At 41.7% G+C, this 21,465-nt stretch overlaps 1 protein-coding gene across 1 annotated transcript; it reads left to right on the top strand.

Moving 5' to 3' along the window:
* The first annotated feature begins 825 nt into the window (after positions 1–825).
* LOC131302918 (xyloglucan galactosyltransferase XLT2-like) lies at positions 826–2,730 on the top strand. The gene has a single exon (XM_058329710.1). It carries the CDS (start codon positions 826–828, stop codon positions 2,626–2,628), a length of 1,803 nt encoding a protein of 600 aa, XP_058185693.1. The 3' UTR covers positions 2,629–2,730.
* The last annotated feature ends 18,735 nt before the right edge of the window (positions 2,731–21,465 follow it).

Raw genomic sequence — 21,465 nt, 5'->3', positions numbered from 1 at the left:
TGGGCCAAGCTGAGACACCTATGGGTCTCAAACCAGAATCTGCAACAAACAACACAAAGGCGGGCCAAGCCCGGCCCGAAACTGGACCAAACCCGGTCCGGCCCAACACCAAACCCTAACCCGAAGCAGATAGCCACCGCTGCCGACCACCCAAACCGCCAGACAACTCCCGGCAAAGCCAAACCACCGCCGAAACCCCCAGGTCGAGAACCCCAAAAACCACCAGATGCTGCAGGCCCCTTCCCTGAACTCCCTTTATACTGCCAAGAAATAGCCGGTTCCGTTCTCACAAACGATCAGAGATCCGGCAACCCCGCAACGTCATTGCTACACGTCACCCAAGAAAATCACGAGCAGATCGCAACCTGCCAACGTCCCCGCAACTACTTGCCCTTGGTATCAAATCCATCTTTTCAATTTTTGGATAACAAAAATAATGATCCATCTACTAATTTGCGATTCCGTTACGAAATTCCTTTTTAGTTTTTATGTACTACTTCAGGATTGGAATATTTTTTTCAACCATGTAAAGAGCAATAGGCAAAGTCAACGGGTGATTTCCTAAGTGAATAAACTAAATTTTCACATGGGTGTGGGCTTTGGTTAGCGAGTTGATGTTCAAAAAACTAATTCCCGCCTTTTTGTGTATATTTAGCTGCTTAAAACCCGAGACTACATCACAACTCAGTCTTGTTAACTTAACAGTACAAGTGATTAGTTCTTGTTCCATTCATCATCTCTCTCCTCCCCGCCGCCACCCCCACCCCCACCTCTCTCTCTCTCTCTTTCTCTCTCTCCCTCCTTCATTGTAACAAGAACTAAACAATGATGCTTCCAATTTCCGGCCACCCATCAACCGAGCTCGAAGCCCCTAAAAAGCGACCTAACAAATCATGCCCATCCAACCTTACTCCTCTCCATCGCGCTTTAATCTTCACTGTAATCTTTTTTCAAGTATCTATTGTTTTATATCTTACTCGTACCCACCATCTATCTCTACCCGAATCACATCAAGTATCACCTGTATTTCAAGCCCGAGAATCTAGGATAGTATCAAAAATCTCATCCAAAACTTACGGCAGCTTGCCAAACAAAGGCATATCAAATATCTTATCAAAAACTTACAGCAGCTTGCCAAACAAAGGCGTACCAAATGTCTCATCAGCAACTCAGGGCAACTTGCCAAACAAACGCCATGGCAGCTTGTTAAACAAAGGCGTATCAAATATCTCATCAAAAACTCACCGCAGCTTGCCAAAAAAAGGCGTATCAAATGTCTCGTCAAAAACTCACGGCAGCTTGCCAAACGAAGGCGTATCAAATATTTCTTCGGAAACTTACGCTAGCTTGCCAAACAAAGGCGTATTAAATATCGCATTGGAAACTTACGGCAGCTTGCCAAACAAAGGCTGCGATTCTGGTCGGATTTATGTCTATGATCTCCCCCCGATGTTCAATTACGATCTCATGAACAATTGCAACCAACTAGAGCCGCCGGACAACGAATGTGACAGAAATTTGAACGACGGTCTCGGACCAGCGGCGAGAGAGTTCGCCGGAATGCTACCGGAGAGTATTATCCCTGCGTTTTACTGGACGGACATGTATTGGGGCGAGGTCGTGTTCCACAATCGGATGCTGAACCACAAGTGCCGAACGCTAGAGCCGGAATCCGCTACGGCGTTCTACATACCTTTTTATGCTGCGCTGGATGTGAGAAAACACTTGTTCAATCACACCGTAAGAGAGCGCGATATGCTTCCAGAGATGTTGACCGATTGGGTCCAGGAACAGAAATGGTGGAAGAGATCCATCGGCTCCAATCATTTCATCATGCTTGGAAGGATTACATGGGATTTCCGACGTGAGGGAGACTCCGACGCCGATTGGGGGAACAGATTCCTCCATATGCCGGCGATGCGGAACGTCATCCGTGTATCCGTGGAGCGTAGCATCTGGGACGACCTAGAAATCGCTGTACCTTACCCCACCATATTCCACCCCAGGTCAGATTCCGATATCTTTGAGTGGCAGGAGTTCGTCCGGAGCCGCCGCCGAAACCACCTGTTTGCCTTCGTCGGCGGCGGTCGTTCTTCGATCAAGAACGATTTCCGGGGGATTTTACAGAAACAGTGCCTCGATGAGTCAACCGTGTGTCGCCACGTGAACTGCGGCTGGAAAAACTGTAGCGACCGGAAGACGGCGGTCATGGAAGCGTTTCTCGACTCCAATTTCTGTCTCCAGCCGAGGGGGGACGCTTTCACGAGGCGGTCAGTTTTCGATTGCATGTTGGCCGGTTCGATACCGGTTTTCTTCTGGAGGCGGACGGCTTACATGCAGTACGAGTTATTCATGCCGATCGAACCAGAGGATTACTCTGTTTTTATACACCGTGACGATGTACGTAACAGAACGGATATAAGGAGAGTGTTAGAAAGGTATGGAAGGAAGGACGTGAAAAAGATGAGAGAGAAAGTAATAGAATATATACCACGATTTGTGTATGCGAAACCGAGTCAAGGGTTAGAGAAAACAAGAGATGCTTTTGATATTGCTCTTGATGGGGTACTGACCAAATACAAGGCTCACATGGAGAAGGGTAGAATTGGGAATTGGAATGAAATATGAATGATCAAATGTGCACAATTTTCATTTCGATCATGGTGTTATATGGAGTATTAATTTGTTTTCTTTGTTTATTTCAACTAGTGTTATTTCAATTCATTTCAACTTGTTGTGTTGAGAACTTTAGAATAAACTAAGGCTCCGTTCCGAAAACTTTCTTAAAAAATAAATATTTATTTTGTCACTTCTTATTCAAAAAATAAGAAGGGTCATTCCACAAAATCCAAATAAAAAGTTCCTTTCACATTTTTAAACTAAAAAATAATGTAAATGAAAAAGAAAATTCAATTTTTTTTGCACCGTATTAAAGATCTCAATGAGATCTATCAAACAAGATCCATAGTGATAGGAAAATTATTTGCGTAAACACATGATTTTTGAGCTTGAAGTTGCCTTATACAAAAAATAAGACTGTTGCTATGATAATGGGTGCTGGGGGAGGGAAATCGTACCGGCGGCCGTGCCGGGCCGTCTCCGGCTACCAGACGGCCGATTCGAGCCGTCCAAAAATTCTAAAAAAAAAAACCGAGGGGGCTCGCGCGGGAATCAACTGCATTCGAGGTGTGTAGGGTTCTTGATCCGAGCACCCCTTTTCCGTGTATATATTATTATCATATATACATGGAAAAGGGATGCTCGGATCAAGCACCCTACACACCTCGGATGCCGTTGATTCCCGCGAAAGCCCCCTCGATTTTTTTTTTGTAGAATTTTTGGACGGCTTGGATCGGCCGTTCGGTGACCGGACACGGCCCGGCACGGCCGCCGATATGATTTCCCTCCTGGCGCCCATTGGTACCTATATATAATTTCTTCCAAAATAAGTTCTTAACTTGTTTCTGGAACCCAGCCTAACACTGCTACAATAATAGATATGAGTCACACTACAGAAAAATACAAAAATCACGGTTTGCAGTGAAAGCGTGATAAAAAGTGGATTTTAATGCGGAATAAAAGACCTCACTCTTGCACCAAAATAAAAGAAAACCAACTTCATCCTTGTAGCGTGATAAAATAATTTAGGACGGAAAAAAATGAGATAAAAGATCCTGCTCTTTAGACGAGATAAAAGAGAAAAAACCCTACCCTTGTGGCGTGATAAAAATTTTAGGGAGGAAAAAAATGAGATAAAAAATCTTGCTCTTGTGGTGAGATAAAAGAGAAAAGACATCACCCTTGTTGTGTGATAAAAGATTTTAGGGCGAAAAAAAATGAAATAAAAGATCTCGCTATTGTGATAAGATAAAAGAGAAAATACCTCACCCTTGTGGGGTGATAAAAAACTTTAGCGCGGAAAAAAATGAGATAAATGATATTACTCTTGTGGTGAGATAAAAAGCTTACCCATTTAGGCGCCCGGCCTGAATTTTATGTGGGCAGGTTCATCCTTGCGGAGTGATAAAATATTTTAAGGCGGAAAAAAATGAGATAAAAGATCTCGCTCTTGTGGCGAGATAAAAGAAAAAAGACCTCACCCTTGAGGTGTGATAAAAGATTTTAGGGCGAAAAAGAATGAGATAAAAGATCTCGCTCTTGTGATAAAAGAGAAAAGACCTCACCCTTGTTGTGTGATAAAAGATTTTAGGGCGGAAAAAATGAGATAAAAGATCTCGCTCTTGTGGCAGGATAAAAGAGAAAATACCTCATCCTTGTGGCGTGATAAAAAACTTTAGCACGGAAAAAAGTGAGATAAATGATTTCACTCTTACGGCGAGATAAAAAGCTTACCCATTTAGACGCACGGTCTGAATTTTAAGTGGGCAGGATGATACTCATTTGGATGGACTTGGAAAAGTTATGTGAGAAAAACGATATCGTTTAAGGATTTTGAAAAGTTCTTTTATTTATTTATAAAAGGTAGGAAGATAAACTCTAACTATACTCACCCCAAAAAATATTTACGTTTCATCATCTTCATGGTTCCACTAGTGCTCGATTTTCACGTGGACGCGCTGTGATCTTTTATGGTTTATTGTAATAGTGAAACTTAGTTATTTCAGATGTCTTTCAAGTGTTTGACACATTAGGTAAAAAAATAATTATATTATTATGGCTTAGCCTTGTCTAAAAAAGGATTAAAATTTAATTGGGAAGCCACTATTGAAATTGAAATTTAATATAAACACAAAATCCATGTGAAATTGTTAGTTTATGCAAAAAAAAAAATCTAAAGTTTGTCCATAATGTTACAATCTGCAGGTTGTGTTAACTTTCATATGGGGAATTTAGAGGTTAGCCCCAAAAAGTAGGTTCAGATTAATTTAGTTCGGAAAAAAATATTCCTTATTTATTTCAGTTCATTTTCTTCAATTTTCATGCATTTTTACTATTTTGCCCATTCTTCTTAATCTTTTGTGTACATGTCCATTTTTATTAAAATTTATATTTTTAGAATCTACTCCTGACCCATATTATTTTAGACAAAAATACCTTTGGCTATGTGAACTGACTACAAGAACTGCCAATTCTCATAGCCAGTTAACATAATATTTCGGACAAAAATATTTTCGCCAGTTCACATAGTCTGAGTTAACATATTATTTTAGACAAAAATACCCCTGAACTATGGCTATGAGAATTGAGACTATGAGAGCTATATTTTTAGAATCAATTCCTGAATCATATTATTTCGAACAAAAATACCATTGGTTATGTGAACTAGTTATGAGAACTGCCAAGTCTCATAGTCAGTTCTATAAGAACTGCTTAGTTCTCATAGAGAATTGGCTATGTGAACTGAGTTATGAAAATTGGCTATGAGAAGTGACTGTTCTCATGGAGAACTAGTTTTGTAAACTGGACTATGCGAATTGAAAAAAACACAGCTCACATGGTCTTACCACACACTAAAATACACAGTTCTCATAAAGAATATATAATTTATAAAAAATACACGGGTCTAATGGACAATTCTCATGAACAATACACAATTCTCATAGAAAAATACATAGTTTTCATAGAAAATACACACAAACAAAATTGAACAAAAATTAAAAGGTAATTAAAATCAAATATAGTTATAAATATTCTCACCGTCATGTCTTAAAAAAGTAATCAAAGTAAAAAAGTAATAATTCACATAGAAATAAATTGATTTAGAATTGAATTTTTAACTGTCAAATCTCATAGTTAGTTCTATAAGAACTGCTCAGCTCTCATAGAGAATTGGTTATGTGAATTAGCTATGTGAACTGTCAATTTTCATAATCAGTTCTATGAGAATTGACTGTTCTCATAGAGAACTAGCCTTATGAACTTGTTATGAGAATTGGACTATGTGAACTGAAAAATACACAGTTCACATAGTCTTACCACGTACTAAAATATACAGTTCTCATAAAAAATATATAGTTTTTAAAGAAAATACATGATTCTAATAGACAGTTCTCATGGACAATATACAGTTCTCATAGAAAAATATGCATCCTCATAGAAAAATACACAGTTCTCATAAAATAACACATATTTCTCATAGAAAAATACATAATTCTCATAGAAAATACACATACAAACAAAAATTAAACAAAAACAAAAAAAGTAATCAAATACACTCTAAATACAAACATCAAGATGTTCATTAGAAAATCAATGGGTGTGTTGGGGCTTGCTCATAACTAGGCTATGCGAAAATCACTTTCATTCAAAATATCACCGTCCACATACGTAGTTCAGAAAAAAGAAAAAAGCGTACGTGACTTGCTCATATCAAATAGATTTTTCCACCTTTGGTCACTTTCTTCCACATTTTAAACTCAATAAATCAAACATCATCTTCTCCCAGAAGAAAACAAAAAAGTAGTGAAATAGGTTGGGTGTGGTTCGACGAAGCAGACGAGGGTGTTGTAAATTCTGACAACAACGCAAACCCAAAGATCTAGCGACCGTTGCTCTTCGCAGTGCTGGATATATTTTTGGATTACCTTCTTGATTCGCTCGTCAAGTCCAATCACTCTGCTAAAATCTTGACTTATTTGATTGCGGCAAGAATGCGAATTCTCGTCGGAGAGGGGACGACAACGGCAGTCGGCTCTGCTCCATCAGTGAAAAGAGAGGTGTTGGTGTGTCGAAGAGGTGTCGGTAGCAATGGTTGAGAGAGAGAGCGAGGGGGGGGGGGGGGGGGGGGGGTTCAGTTTTCACATTTAGTCGTGGAGTGGATCTTGGTGGGCAAAGATGTCATTAAGTAACATAACTGAGCCTATTTAGATTCGGTAAAAAATATTAGGGTTGGGATGAAACCAAACCTATAAAGGAGGACCGGTCTCTAATTTTAAAAAAATACATAGCTCACATTACAACAAAAAACACTATTGTCTACTAAATTTATTGGCTAAAACTAAAATTTTCAATCCAAGAATTCCTTTGGTGACCAACAACAAATTTTGATTGGCAAAAGATCTGTTGTCATATTTTTAAATTTTTTTAAACAATGTTTATATATATTTATTTTTATTTATTTTAATATCATGTTAATTGCATTTTAAAAAATTCGGCAAATTTTAAGGAAAAAAAAAGTTTTCTCACTTTAGGAAGTAAGTATAAATATTTTTGTTTTCCTGATGTAACATAAATTCTTGGCTACCTTAGTAGTAAAGATATTGAAAATCAACCAAGGGTGTGTAGGTTCGAAACTTGGCAATGATAAGAAAAGAAGATCTTAGATACAATGAAAAGATTACTCACAATTGTTTTTTATCTTAGTTTATGATGTGATCATTTTAAAATTTCAATCACGGTTATAGACCGTGATCTAAAGTGACATACGATCACACTTATCAAGTGTGATCATTTTGAAATGATCACGACTAAGAGAAACAGTTACAGTTTATAATCGTGATAAAAGAAAAACAATCACTCATTTTGGTCGTAATTGTTTCTCTCTTTCAATCACAGTGATAAAAGAAAGTGACTTACATTCACACCCAGATCCACCACGGTAACAAGAGCGTGATAAAAATTTTATAGTCACGACCAATAACTGTGATTTTTATGGTTTATTATAGTAGTGTAAGGTTACAATAAGGACTATTATAGAATAACAATGTTACCGCCGCCACACACAAACACTCAAAAAGATGGTAACATCATATGAGTGATTGCGAAGTGTCTTGAGGATCAATTCATTTCATTTGTGAATACGTTTAAATAGCTCCGCACCTTATGTAACGACCCTTATTTTTAGTAAATAAAAATCTCGTAAAATATTTGAAAATCCTTATTTAAACCCTAGATTGCTTAATAATATTTTTTTAACTTTAATAATCCATCATAATTAGATTTGAGACTTATAAAATTATATCTTTTCTCACCGGACAATCTAGTCCTTTTTTAAAGACAAGTATGCTTATAGAAGCACTTGTATATTTTCTTAGTGAGTAAAATAAAATCTTAAAGTTGTATTTCTTGGCTAGAAATTCTACTTGGCAAGTAGAATTAACTTCCAACCGATTAGTTAGAGAAACCTAATTACCATTTCACCTAGTTACATTTCTTTAACCCTAGATGAACCTTATCAAACTTTTGGACCTTAGGAAGTAATCATTTTGCTTCTAAAAGTAGGAAACCTAGACTTGCCATGCATGCAAGCCTAAGAATAATAGCCTTGAACCTAATTATCCTCCAAAGTTACTTTTCTAGATTTTTCCCTAGGTATATATAAGTATATATACATAATAGCTTACTATAATCATGTCTATATACATATATGTAAGGGGATAAAAACTATTGAAGCTCAGAACAACACCAATATGCAATGGCTACTTGTGCCTTCTCACCCAAACTCTAGTTCGTCTTCGGAACTCTAATCTGCAAAACAGACAAGGGGTGAGTGTACCTATGCCTCTCGTGGCAACGGCCCTCCGATGTCTAAGTTAGTATCACGTACTCCAAAAAATCCTAATTATCAGTAGGCGAATAATATGAATGCAGCCTATTGCATACCTTTTGCCTTTAGGTTTACCTCGTATTTATAGATGCATAGGTGCTTGCTTCGGAAGCATCCTTGTTGCCCTAGGATTCCAATCTCGTATGGGAAACTCAGGATATCTTGGATTCTCGTTCCCTTTTCAGTTTATTACCTTAATCCTTTTTGGACTCTTTTCCATAAAAGGCTGAACATCCCGTTGGGTATCTTTCTTAGACCCTACATTCTCAGAATCTCACTCTTTAACGAAATATGTCTGTTCTGGAACCTTCCAAAGTGTTCCTTGCACCTGAGGCTGCTTTCCTCAGAATTCTCCTCGTGTTCGGCCTTCGCGTTGCCAAACAGACTATTTGGACCAGTAACTCCGCATGTTACTGCTCTTCTCTCTATTTCTTGGTCCAATAACTTCTCATGTTCATTTGGACCTTGACCCGTACAGTCTTCCTGGACCAATGGCTTCTCATGTCACTGGCCCATGTCCGACCACCGTCTTGCACAACGACTACCCCAATCGTACTTATCTCATGGTCCCTCTCATCACGTGTTCGGGCCCTACCTGTACCTGTTCGGGAATACCTCCCTACAATTGCTCCCCAGCTTTACTTGTTATTTTTGCCCAAATAGCGAGCAAAACTTCCTTGAACCGAGCAAATTCATTCCACAAAAATTGGTGCAAGTTCCATCATTAATCTAGTTCAAACGCCTCGTCGTTTTGGCTGGACAGGCTTTTCCTGCCCTTAGCTTTATACGTGGCGAAGTTTGTACCGCCCATATTAAATGTGAATAGACAATCCTTCGGGGGACGGAATGCCCAAAACGGCGTTTGGGGTGACGTTCCACATACGCCACCCCACTTATTAGGGCATATTTGGGTTTTCATCATATTTTCAAAACCCCATTCTCTCTCTAGACTCCCTCTGCAGAAAGAAAGTTCGTGCATACTCGCCATTGGAGCTCTGTTCATCATCTCAGGGCCCCTTCTTTTCTGCTTTAGGGATTCCATCCACTGATTCGTAAGTCATCATTCCTCTCTTTGCTCCATTTCCTTCGTTGATTTAGGGTTTCTACAGTCGTTTTAGGGTTTCTTCGTTCCCTTTTTCATTTGAAAAACCCAAACTTTCGGTCATGGGGAGGTTTCGTAGGCATTGTAACACTCCTCAAACCATGGCCAATTTCAGATCTCGTTACGAGATTTCTGATAATGTGGCCACTGCTCTGGCCCCTGAGGATGCTATCCGTGAAAGTTTTGACTTCGACACCCTTCATATTCTTGTTGTTGCCGTTGTCGAGGGTGGAGTTAGGTTTCCTTTGGCTCCCCTGCTTCGTCAGGTTCTGGCCTACTATAGGCTTTCCCCAATGCAGGTTTCAGCCAATTTTTTCCGCGTGGTTATGGGTATAAATGCCTTAAATCAAATGTTAGGCACGTCTTTAGGTTTACACGACATCCACCATTTATACAGCATCTCCAGAACCGGGGACGCCCTCACATATTACTTAAAGAGTAGGGATTCTAGAAAGAAACTCGTCCTTGAACTCCTTGATTCCGCTCGAGGGGATGACGATGATTTTCTGATTGTTACGGGTAACTTCGAACCCAGAGATGAGGACGGCCAAGTGATTGGTTTTCATGTTCCTCACATATTCGGGAGCCCAGGTTAGTGCTTTCCTCTTGATCCATGTGTTTTTCTTTCAGTCAAAGCCTTTTCATGCTTTTACTTAATGTTTGTGTATTGCATATGTTACAGCTACGAACATCAATCAGGGTCACAACATCATAACCCCACAGGTCCATGTAGCGAATATCAGGCGTGCGCTTGCTTTCAACGGTGAAGGAACATACCTTTCGGGCCGAGCAAGAGCAGCACAGGTGCTCCTTAGCTATACAGCTTCGTATGGTAGTTTTATTGATCGGCGTACCCGTGCAGCCGACAATCCTGTATTAGCTGGTCCATCTAGTTCGATACCCGAACAAGAAGAAAGGCGTTCTCAAACACCACCAATGCCCAACGAGCCAATTCCTCTTGCCGAGGAAGCTTTTAGTTCTACATTTAGCGGCTACACCCCTTCTCTTCCACCTCTAGAGATGAATCGACCAATCGACCTGGGGAGCCTTCTAACTATTCCCGGCGCCGGTCGGGGTCGTAGTGTTGCTCGGAGCCAAAGTGGTTCTCAAGGCCACGGTCGTCGTGCCCATATCCAGATTGACGCTCCTCTAGGGTTCTCCCCATAAGAAATTGAAGCTAGCCACCGGGACAAACGTCAGTGGGTGGAATCATCACAGGAAAGGCCCCTTCAATCCTCATCATCTCCAGCTCCTATATGGGCTCCCCCATTTGCCCATGGAAATCGGCCTGTCTCTGCTCGAGATAGTGTAGAATCTGAGGGGACAACCCTTGCTCTGAGCCAGGCCTTTCTTCTGCCGGGAGACATGCAAAAAGAAGTGGCATGCTCTCCTGATAACCTCCTCAGCTCATTCATGTCCCATAGTGCCAAGGTAAACTTCCTCGTTTTTACTTAAATCATATCCCTTTGTGTTTGTGTTGACTGTTTGGGTTTCCAGGCAATGCAGAAGATGGTGGCAATGGCCCAGAAGCTTGGCTAGTTCGAACCCCAACGTGCCAAGCTTGCAAGTGACAACACCAAGCTCCAGCACACCACTATTAGGCTTGAAAGGGAAAGGAACCAAGCCCGGGGGATGGCAGACGAGCTGAAAAGCAAGCTTAAGGGGGCTGAAGACAGCTTGAACCAATCCCTTACGAAACTGGAGGCAAGCAAAAATGAAGCCAAAGCTGCATTTGAGCTGGGGTATAATGCAGGGATTAAAGTAGCTACTGAAAGCTACAAGAATCAGATGCCTGGGATCCAAGATCAGATATGGGTTGCCTCATGGACAGCGTGTCTTACAAAAGTTGGGGTACCTGAATCCTCTCCTCTCTGGGCCAACATCGACCTACTAAGCTTTGCTGCTGTGCCTGAGGAAGACATTACTGAGGAAGAGGACCGTCTTGACAGGGAGCTAGATGCTCGTGCTTCTGAACAGCCTACTGCTGACGCCGAACAAAGTGATAACATGACCAACCCTGGCCAGAAGGAAGCCAGTGGTGGCCCTAATGATGACAGCATGGTTGTGGAAGACACACCTGCACAGGCCTCTGTACAAGATCTTATCGTAGGAGAGTAAGTATGATTTCTGCCTTTTGACAAACAATTTCAATTTCCTGAAAGCAAGCTGCTGGCCTTGCGTGGCCGTAAATCTAGCCCTGCGTGGCACAAATACAATTTGTCTAACACATGCATTTGGTCCTTTGCGGTATTTGTTTTTGTAGCCTTGTATGGCCTAAATATTGGTTTGCTCGGCCCTTCGTGGCCTTTTTATTTGCAATCGTGCAAGTTTAAGTTATATCATCGAAGCATTTCATATTTTGTCTATCTAGTATGTTTGTATCTAAGTATCTCGTACTTTATGTATGCCACTGCATTTCTTTTTCATGCATACATCTCAAGTTTATTCATGCTTGAGTCAATCCCTAAGTTTACTCGTACTTAGCGGTTTGTGCATGTATTCGTATGCACTTCGTACCTGAAAGCTTTCCATGTATTCGTATGCAACCCAAATTTGTCATATTCGTGCAAATGCCTAAGTTTACTCATACTCAGATATTTGTTTCTCTCATGCCTAAGTTTCACATACTTAGACAACCAATGCATGTTTACGTATGCAACCCAAGTGTTTTCGTACTTGGTAATTTTTGTATCTTATAAATTCATACGGACCCGCACTCTCTGCTCCCCAATATGAAGGGAGGTCGAAGAGGGAGTGCCTTACTTCATATTTAAGTACCCAAAAATAAAGATTTTGGAAAAATAGAATGTCCTATCAAAAGAATTTTCCTCATAATTTATAATCTGAATTTTATTCATAATTCAAGAACTTAAGGGGTTACTCGTACCCCTTGCAACTTAATAAAGACAAAACACAAGAGAATTTTACTCGTAATTCTCACACAATCACAATGTGTTATCCTAAAACAGAATAAAAATTGAACTAAAGTCTTTTAAACAAAGAATTTCCTCAAATTATGGACATTCCAAGGCCTTGGTACCAGGTTCCCGTCCAGGTCTGCCAATCTGTAAGCCCCAATGCCCACAATTTCAGTAACTTGATATGGTCCTTCCTAATTGGCTCCCAACTTGCCCTCGTTGGCTATCTTGGTGTTGCCGAGCACCTTTCGAAGCACAAGGTCTCCAACACCAAACTCTCGTGAGTGGACATTCTTGTTGTAGCTTTTCATCAGCTGCTCCTGATATGAGGCTAAGTGTACCAGAGCCCTCTCTTTCCGTTCCTCGGCGAGATCCAATTCCATCTCTAGGGCTTTGTCATTGCCTCCACTTTCAACCAAAGTGGTCCTGTTGGTCGGCAAACCCATCTCCAATGGAATCACAGCTTCCGTTCCATATGCTAATGAATAGGGGGTCTCTCCCGTAGACCTCCTAAGCGCTGTTCGGTGCGCCCACAAAACCAGTGACAATTCATTGGGCCATTTCCCCTTTGCTTTGTCCAACCTCTTCTTGATCCCGTCAAGTATGATTTTGTTGGATGCTTCCGCCTGTCCGTTACTATGAGGGTATGCTGGGGTCGAGTAATAATTCCTTATCCCATACTGGGCACAAAAAGCCTTGAACTTTTTCTGGAACTGGGACCCGTTATTTGTAATCAGCGAATAAGGGACCCCAAATCGTGTAATGATACTCTTCCATATGAACCTTTCTACCATAGGTTTAGTGATCTTAGCCAATGGTTCTGCCTCAATCCATTTTGTAAAGTAATCAATCGCCACCAACAGGAATTTTCTATTTTCAGTTGCCTTGTGAAGTGGACCCACGATGTCCATTCCTCATTGTGCGAATGGCCAAGGACTTGTCAATGGTACCAGGTCTTCGGCTGGCGTTCGGATAATTGGTGAGAATTTCTGACATTTCTCACAAATTTTCACGTATACCTTTGCATCTTCTTGGATGTGCGGCCACCAGTAACCCTGGGTGATTGTTCGGTGGGCAATGGACTTGCCTCCAGCGTGGCTTTGACATGTTCCCTCGTGGATCTCATGAAGAAACTTCTGCACCATCTCAGGGTGTACACAAAGTAAATACGGTCCTGTGAGGATTTCCTATATAACCTTCCTTCAGGTGATAGCCAAAATCGTGCAGACTTTGTTTTTATCTTGTGAGCCTCCTTTTTGTCAGTGGGGAGAGTCCCATCTCGTAAGAACTCCACAACTGGATCCATCCAACTTGGTCCTTGGTTCACGTCCAAGACCAATTCCACACTTCTTCCAATGCTTGGCTCAGCAAGATAATCCACTGCCACTTTTCTCTTGAACTCGATTGGCACAACTGCGGCCAACCAAGCTAATGAATCAGCGTGGGCATTCTGCCCAGAACTTATTTGTTCAATGTACACTTTCTCAAAAGTGTCAAGTAGATCCTTGGTGGCTTCCACGTAGGCCGCCATTTTCTCATTCCGGGCCTCATAATCTCCAGACAACTGGTTCACCACAAGTTGTGAGTCACAGTACACTCGTATTCTTTTTACCTTCAAGGTTTTTGCACTTCTCAAGCCAGCCAGGAGTGCCTCGTACTCTGCCACATTGTTCGATGCGCTGAAACCCAGTCGAACGGATAATTCTAACATTACTCCATTAGGAGGAAATAGCACAACCCCAACCCTTGATCTGGAGTTACATGCGGAACCATCAATGAATAGTTTCCATTCTATGGGATTTTGTTCGGCATATGCCTTACCCTTCCTGGTGGATGGTCCAACTGGCTGCTCCTTTCTCGTAGGAGGCAGTGGAGCCACTGTAGGAGAAAATTCTGCTACAAAATCTGCCAGTATCTGCCCCTTTATTGCAGTGCGTGACTGATAATCAATGTTGTACTGACTTAATTCTACCGACCAAGTTGAAATACGCCCCGAGAAGTCTGCCTTTCGTAGCAAAGATTTCAATGGAAACTCTGTGTAAACCACAATTTTATGACTTTAGAAGTAGTGGGGCAGTTTTCTTGCTGCTGTCCTCAGTGCCAGGACTAATTTTTCAAGGGGCAAATATCTCGTTTCTGCATCTAGTAATGTTTTGCTCACATAATATACGGGGATTTGCTCAGACCTCTTATTCCTTAATAATACTGCACTTACAGCATGCTCAGAAACTACTAAATACAAAATCAAAGACTCACCCGGATCAGGAGTAGATAGGAGTGGGGCTTCTGCCAAGTACTTCTTTAGGTCTTGGAATGCCCGTTCGCATTCTGCCCCCATTTGTATCCTTCGCTCTTTTGCAGCAATTGAAATAAGGGCCTGCACTTGTCACTGGATCGACTGATAAATCTGTTAAGGGCCGCGGCCATTCCAGTCAGTCTTTGAACCTCCTTCGTGGTCTTTTGGACTTTGGAGCTTTTGCAAAGCTGCTATTTGATCAGGATTTGCCTCTATCCCTCTAATGGTCACAAGATGACCCAAGAATTTCCCTGAGCTTACTCCAAACGCACACTTTGAGGCATTTAGCTTCAACTTGTATTCCCTCAGTATCTCAAAGGCTTCCTTCAAATCAGTTATGTGGTCTCGCCTTTCCTTGCTCTTGACCACCATATCGTCTATGTACACCTCCATAGTCTTGCCGAGCAACTTCTTTAGCATAATCGTTGCCAACCTTTGATATGTTGCTCCGGCATTCCTTAAACCAAAAGGCATGACACTATAATAGTACAGCCCCCTTGGTGTGATAAAGGAAGTCTTCTCTTGATTGGGCCTATACATGGCGATCTGGTGATATCCCAGATAAGCGTTAAGGAAGCTCATCCGCCCATACCCAACTGTAGCATCCACCAATTGATCTATCCTGGGGAGGGGGAAACTATCCTTTGGGCACGCCTTATTTAAATCCGTAAAGTCTACACAGACTCACCACTTTCCATTTTTCTTTTTTACCACCATAATGTTAGATAACCATTCAGGGTAGTAGGCTTCTCGTATAGCTTTTGCTTCTAGCAAATAGTCAACCTCTTCAATGACAGCATCTACGTGTTGTACGGCTGATCGTCTTTTCTTTTGCATCACATGCTTATGTCATGGATCTACATTTAGGTGGTGACAAATTACGTTCGCATCTACCCCATGCATTTCTTCGGGTACCCAAGCAAACACATCAACATGCTCCTTGAGGAACCCTGTCAACTCTTCCTCCTCTTTTTTGTTCAGATTTTCCCCAATTAGGAAATATCTTTCTGGATCAATCTTATTGATCTGAATTTTCTTTAACCCCTCCACAACTTTCTCGGCTGGGTTTCCTCCGACGTCCTCGATGGTCGGCTGTTCTGGAACCTCGACGGCTTGGACCATCTTTGCCTTTGGTGCTTTTTTGATTATGGAAATCAAGGACTGCTGGGCGACCCTTTGGTTTCCCCTAATCCTCTCAATGCCATTAGATCCAGGAAACCTTACCATCTGATGGTAAGTGGAGGAAATTGCCCTCATCTTATGCAACCACGTTCTTCCTATAATCACGTTATAGGAAGATGGTACATCCACCACTAGGAAATCGGTTCGTAGTACCACTGTCCCTGCCCGAACAGGCAGCGTTACTTTGCCCAGTGGCCAGACTGCTCCTGCATCGAACCCGACCAAGAGAGTCATTGACTACTCTAAGTCTGACTGCGTCAATCCTAACTTCTTGAAAGCATCGTAGTACAGCACCTCCGTGCAGCTTCCTGAATCCACCAGGATTCTTTCCATGTCATATTCCCCAATTCGTAGGATTATGACCAAAGTATCATTATGGGGCACCCGGACCCCTTCCAGGTCCTCATTTGTGAAAACTATGCCTTCGTTGCAGAGCTCTTTGTCACGTCCTCTTTTTTTTCCCAACTGCATTACATGTTGGTCGTGCCTTAATCGCCTTTGGAGTAATCTCACCTCATTCTTCGTATAAGGTTCAGTTAAGCCATGTATCATATGGATTATACCCCTTGGATTTTGTTTGTAATCCAACTCCATTGCTTTCTCCTTATCTTTAGGATCTTCCTGTATAAACTCTTTGAGGTAACCCTGGGAAACCAAATCGTCAAGGTGCTTCTTGAACATCTCACAGTCTTTGGTCATGTGACCCCAATCCTTATGGTAACTATAGTGCTGATTCGTAGCCCGCTTTGCTTTCTTGTGTCCTCCCAGGGCCGGGGGCCATTTAAAGTAAGGCTGATTCTTTATTCGATAAAGAATCCTGTAAATGGGTTCCTTCCAAACCGTATTTATCGAAAAGAAAGATTTAGGATCAGGAGCTTGTTTATCCTTGTACGGCTCTTTCTTAGCTTGCCCATAGTCTTTCCTTTCTCGATAAGTTTTGGGCTCTGGCTTATCTGCTTTCTTCGCAGGCCCCTTAACCTGCTCGGCTACCATCTTGTCGTCTTCCCGGAGTATGTCATCCTCGTTCCTGGCGTGCTGCTCTATTTGTTCCATTAACTTTGCTAGCGTTCCTACTGGACTCATGTTCAAGGATTTACGCAGCTCTCCCTGAACAAGTAACCCGGTTTTGAACGTAGCTATTGCGTACTCCTCGCTGCAACCTTCAATCTCGTTGAAAGTTTCCCAGTACTTCTTTGCATAGTTCCTGATTGGTTCATCTTCTCCTTGCTTCATAAAGGAAAGGCTTTCAAAAGTTTTTGGAGCTCTTCTGCTCGTTAAGAACCGAGCAGTGAATTCTTTGGCCAACTGCACCCATGTTCGGATGGAGCATGGGCCCAACTTATGAAACCAGGTCAAAGCCACTTTTCCCAAACTTGATGGGAACATCTTGCACATGATTGCATCATCTCCTTCATGCATAAACATCGCCTGCTGGTAATGCTATATGTGTGCCACGGGATTAGCATCTATCTCGTAGAGGATGAACGTTCCATGCTTTACCCTGCTCGGCAATCTAGCCTCCTGTAACTTTTTTGCAAAAGGGGAGGATGCAATATTCTTGAGTGCTTTCCGTGCTGCTTCTCGTGCAGTCATGGTTCCATCTTCTAATCCCTTCTCTTTGTTGGGTCCAGTCCCTTCCCAGTCGGAATCAGGTCTCTCGTACCTATCCCTATGATGTTTTCTAGTCCCCTCATCCTCAGGAGTAGAACTTTGGCCCCCGCTCTTCCTGTTCCTCTCTTTTTGTGGAGAAGCTTTGTGTCACCTTAGGATTGGACTTCTACTTCTACTCCTTCTTCCTCGCGAAAGAGCCTTTCTGTATTTCACCATAGTATACCTATCTCCCCTGGAATTTCTTGGTAAGAGTCCGGGGTCCTCGGGGTGTTCTCGGATCCTCTCTAACTCCTGGATCTTGTGCTATCGTTTTTTGATCAAACGAGCATACTCCTCGATTTTTTACCTCTTTTTATCGAGGACATCCTCGCTATAGTGCACACTTTTTGAGTGTGTAACCGCTTCATCCCTTTGGTGGGATTTACTCCTCCTCGTAGATCTTGAGGCTGTCCTTTCCTCTCTGCTCTTAGAGTTGTCATGGACAGTAAGGGGGCGGCCCTTACTTGTGGTCCTCCTGTGTCTGCCTTCGGGCTTTTTTGGAGCCCCGGGTGGAGATCCATCTCCGCCTCCATCCAACAGATTCTTTGGATCATGTGGTGTTGCTGGATCTATTTCCACCATGGTCGTATTTCAAAGGGAATTCTTTTGTTTCCCACAGACGGCACCAATTGTAAGGGGATGAAAACTATTGAAGCTCAGAACAACACCAATATGCAATGGCTACTCGTGCCTTCTCACCCAAACCCTAGTTCGTCTTTGGAACCCTAATCTGCAAAACAGACAAGGGGTGAACGCACCTTTGCCTCTCGTGGCAACGGCCCTCCGATGCCTAAGTTAGTATCACGTACTCCAGAAAACCCTAATTATCAGTAGGCGAATAATATGAATGCAGCATATTGCGTACCTTTTGCATCTAGGTTTACCTCGTATTTATAGATGCATAGGTGCTTGCTTCCCAAGCATCCTTGTTGCCCTAGGATTCCAATCTCGTATGGGAAACCCAGGATATCTTGGATTCTCGTTCCCTTATCAGATTATTACCTTAATCCTTTTTGGACTCTTTTCCATAAAAGGCCGAACATCCAATTCCCGTTGGGTATCTTTCTTAGACCCTACATTCTCAGAATCTCACTCCTTAACGGAATATGTCTATTCTGGAACCTTCCAAAGTGTTCCTTGCACCTGAGGTTGCTTTCTTCAGAATTCTCCTCGTGTTCGGCCTTCGCGTTGCCGAACAGACTATTTGGACCAGTAACTCCGCGTGTTACTGCTACTCTATCTATTTCTTGGTCTAATAACTTCTCATGTTCATTTGGACCTTGACCCTGTACAGTCTTCTTGGACCAATGGCTTCTCATGTCACTGGCCCATGTCCGACCACCGTCTTGCATAGCGACTATCCCAATCGTACTTATCTCATGGTCCCTCTCATCACGTGTTCGGGCCCTACCTGTATCTATTCGGGAATACCTCCCTACAATATATATAGACTTTTTTGGAAAGTCTTAACCATTGGATAATGTTTTGTCATTAAAAGCCTTACCACTCATTACCTTTTTCCTAGACTTATACCTAATAAGACTACTTAGTACTTAAACTATATACACACACATACACACGGTAAGAAAGAGAGAAGGGGGGGGGGGGGGGGGGAGAGAGAGAGAGAGAGAGAGAGAGAGAGAGAGAGAGAGAGAGAGAGAGAGAGAGAGAGGAGTGGTGTGTGTGCGTGTGTTCGTTCACTTCAACAAGCTACCCCTTAGGCCAACCTTACACTCAAGCTTAAGTACTACTTTATTACCCTTCTTTAGGCCACTTTAAACATGAAATCTAGCCCTTAATCATCCTAGAAGTTGATTAATAACCTAGACCTAGGATTGACTAAACATGGGAAGACTATTCTTTTAGCCTAGCTATCATTATCTTTAGATTTGTAAGACTTGCAACCTAGGGTATAATCACCTAGGATTTCCTTTAAAACCGTAGAAAATCTTCATGATCACATAGCCTTGCACCTATGATGGATTGACAAGAGAGGGTAAGGCTTTGACATCCTTAAAGATGTGATTTGACAACACAATGGAGCAAACAATAAGAGGAAAAGAGAGGAAGAGGGCCGGCCATGAGAGGAGAGGGAGAGCCAAGTTTTTACTATAAATAGCACCCCCTTCTTGCCATTCAACTCACACATTGAAATCTTCCAACTTATGTTTCTAGAAATCATTGTGTTTGTTCTTTGTTCTTTCTTGTTCTTGGTGCTCTTGAGTTCTTCAAGAAACTCATCCAAGGCACCCATCAAACCACTACTCGACCACCCTCTCGATCTAAAAAATTTAGTAATTTAGTCAAGAACTAGTTTCGAGAGAAAGAAAGTCTTATCTTTTCTCTTTTGAAACTACCGTAAGCTTACCGTAGGAAGTCACTCCGTTCGATAGCCGACGTACTTTTTCCGTAGTCGTACCTATCTCCAAGAAGAACGGTAGAATATTTCTACTCACTTTCTCTAGTAAAAAAAATTATAGTTATATTTTCTTTTTGTGTTTAAAAGTGCATGTTAAGTTAAAGTACTAAAAATAGCTAGCAAACTTGTTTTACTAAAATTTCAAAATGAAATAGGATCATGTAGATTATCCTTACTCACTATCTCTAAGTATAAGTAGAAATGTGTATATTGTTTGTATGTTTGAAATGCATGAAAGAAAGTAAAAGCTAGTAACTTACTTTACGGAAATCTTGAAAGGAAATATGACCATGTCGAATATCTCGATTTGAATTACCGGAAAAACATATGTAGTTTTGAACTTCCTAAAAAGAAAGAAAGAATGGACTTTGAAACGTAAGAAATAATGGTTTGATTGAAAGTATGATTATGTATACATGTTTACTAGGATTTCTTGTTTGATGTGTGATAAAGCATAAGTGGTTTCCACTCCAAATGTGTTCATCCATGTGACACTATGCTTTAAATGTGTGGTAATTGTTTGAATGTGATTCCGTGAACATAAACATGATAAAATAATACAGGGGATGATCTTGCTAGTTTAGTTTCAAGATTACAATGAATGATTTTATGATTACTTACGTGAAAAGTCCTGCCGTGGAGTCATTGCATGAAAACGAGACATAAAAATTGAGAAAGTTAGAAACATGATACCTAGGGTGTGGTTAATGAAAAGACGTGTTTTGAAACCACAATGTGGCCGGACGTGGTAGCCCATTATGTGGTGTGTGTTGCCAATGGGACCAAACTTGGTAGTCTCATTGGAGGTGTGACTTGGTTATCCGCGGAGAGGAGCCAAGAAAGAAAAATATTTTGAAACCACAATGTGGCCAGACATGGTAGCCCATTGTGTGTATAGATTTTTGAAACCGCAATGTGACCGGACTTGGTAACCCATTGTGTGTGTTACCAATGGAGCCACACGTGGTAGTGTGGGCTACCACAGCCCCGGGTGAGATCGGGGCGGCCCAAAAAAAAAACACATACCGCTCCGGCTAATTGATTTGAAACATTTGAAGAGTCGCCACCCGGATTTATCGTTCGCCACCCGAGAAACCGTTTTTGATTTGAAAATTGATTGACTTGAATTGAAAACCAGAGATCATTCGAGGGTTCGGAAGCCATGTTACAAGGGGGAAGGGTTTTACGGCACCCCCCTCGCCCGACGCGATGTCGGTCTCTACTAAACGTTTGTGGAATTTTTCAAATGGATTTTGTTTCATTAAACATGTAGCAGGTATCCACAAGTGTAGGAAATAGAAGGTGTATACTGGTGCTTGTGTACAAGCAGTGATGAAATGATGATGGGCATATGCATGATGGCAAAGCAGTATAAACTGCTACTGGATCAAC

The sequence above is a fragment of the Rhododendron vialii genome, chromosome 10a (assembly GCF_030253575.1).
Source record: "Rhododendron vialii isolate Sample 1 chromosome 10a, ASM3025357v1".
NCBI classification, from domain to species: Eukaryota; Viridiplantae; Streptophyta; class Magnoliopsida; order Ericales; family Ericaceae; genus Rhododendron; species Rhododendron vialii.
Note: the sequence above shows the minus strand (reverse complement) of the source record. Positions and strands in the feature narration are given on the sequence as shown.

Excerpts from the sequence above, each read along its gene's own strand:
- LOC131302918 (XM_058329710.1), top strand. The coding sequence starts at position 826 with ATGATGCTTCCAATTTCCGGCCACCCATCAACCGAGCTCGAAGCCCCT.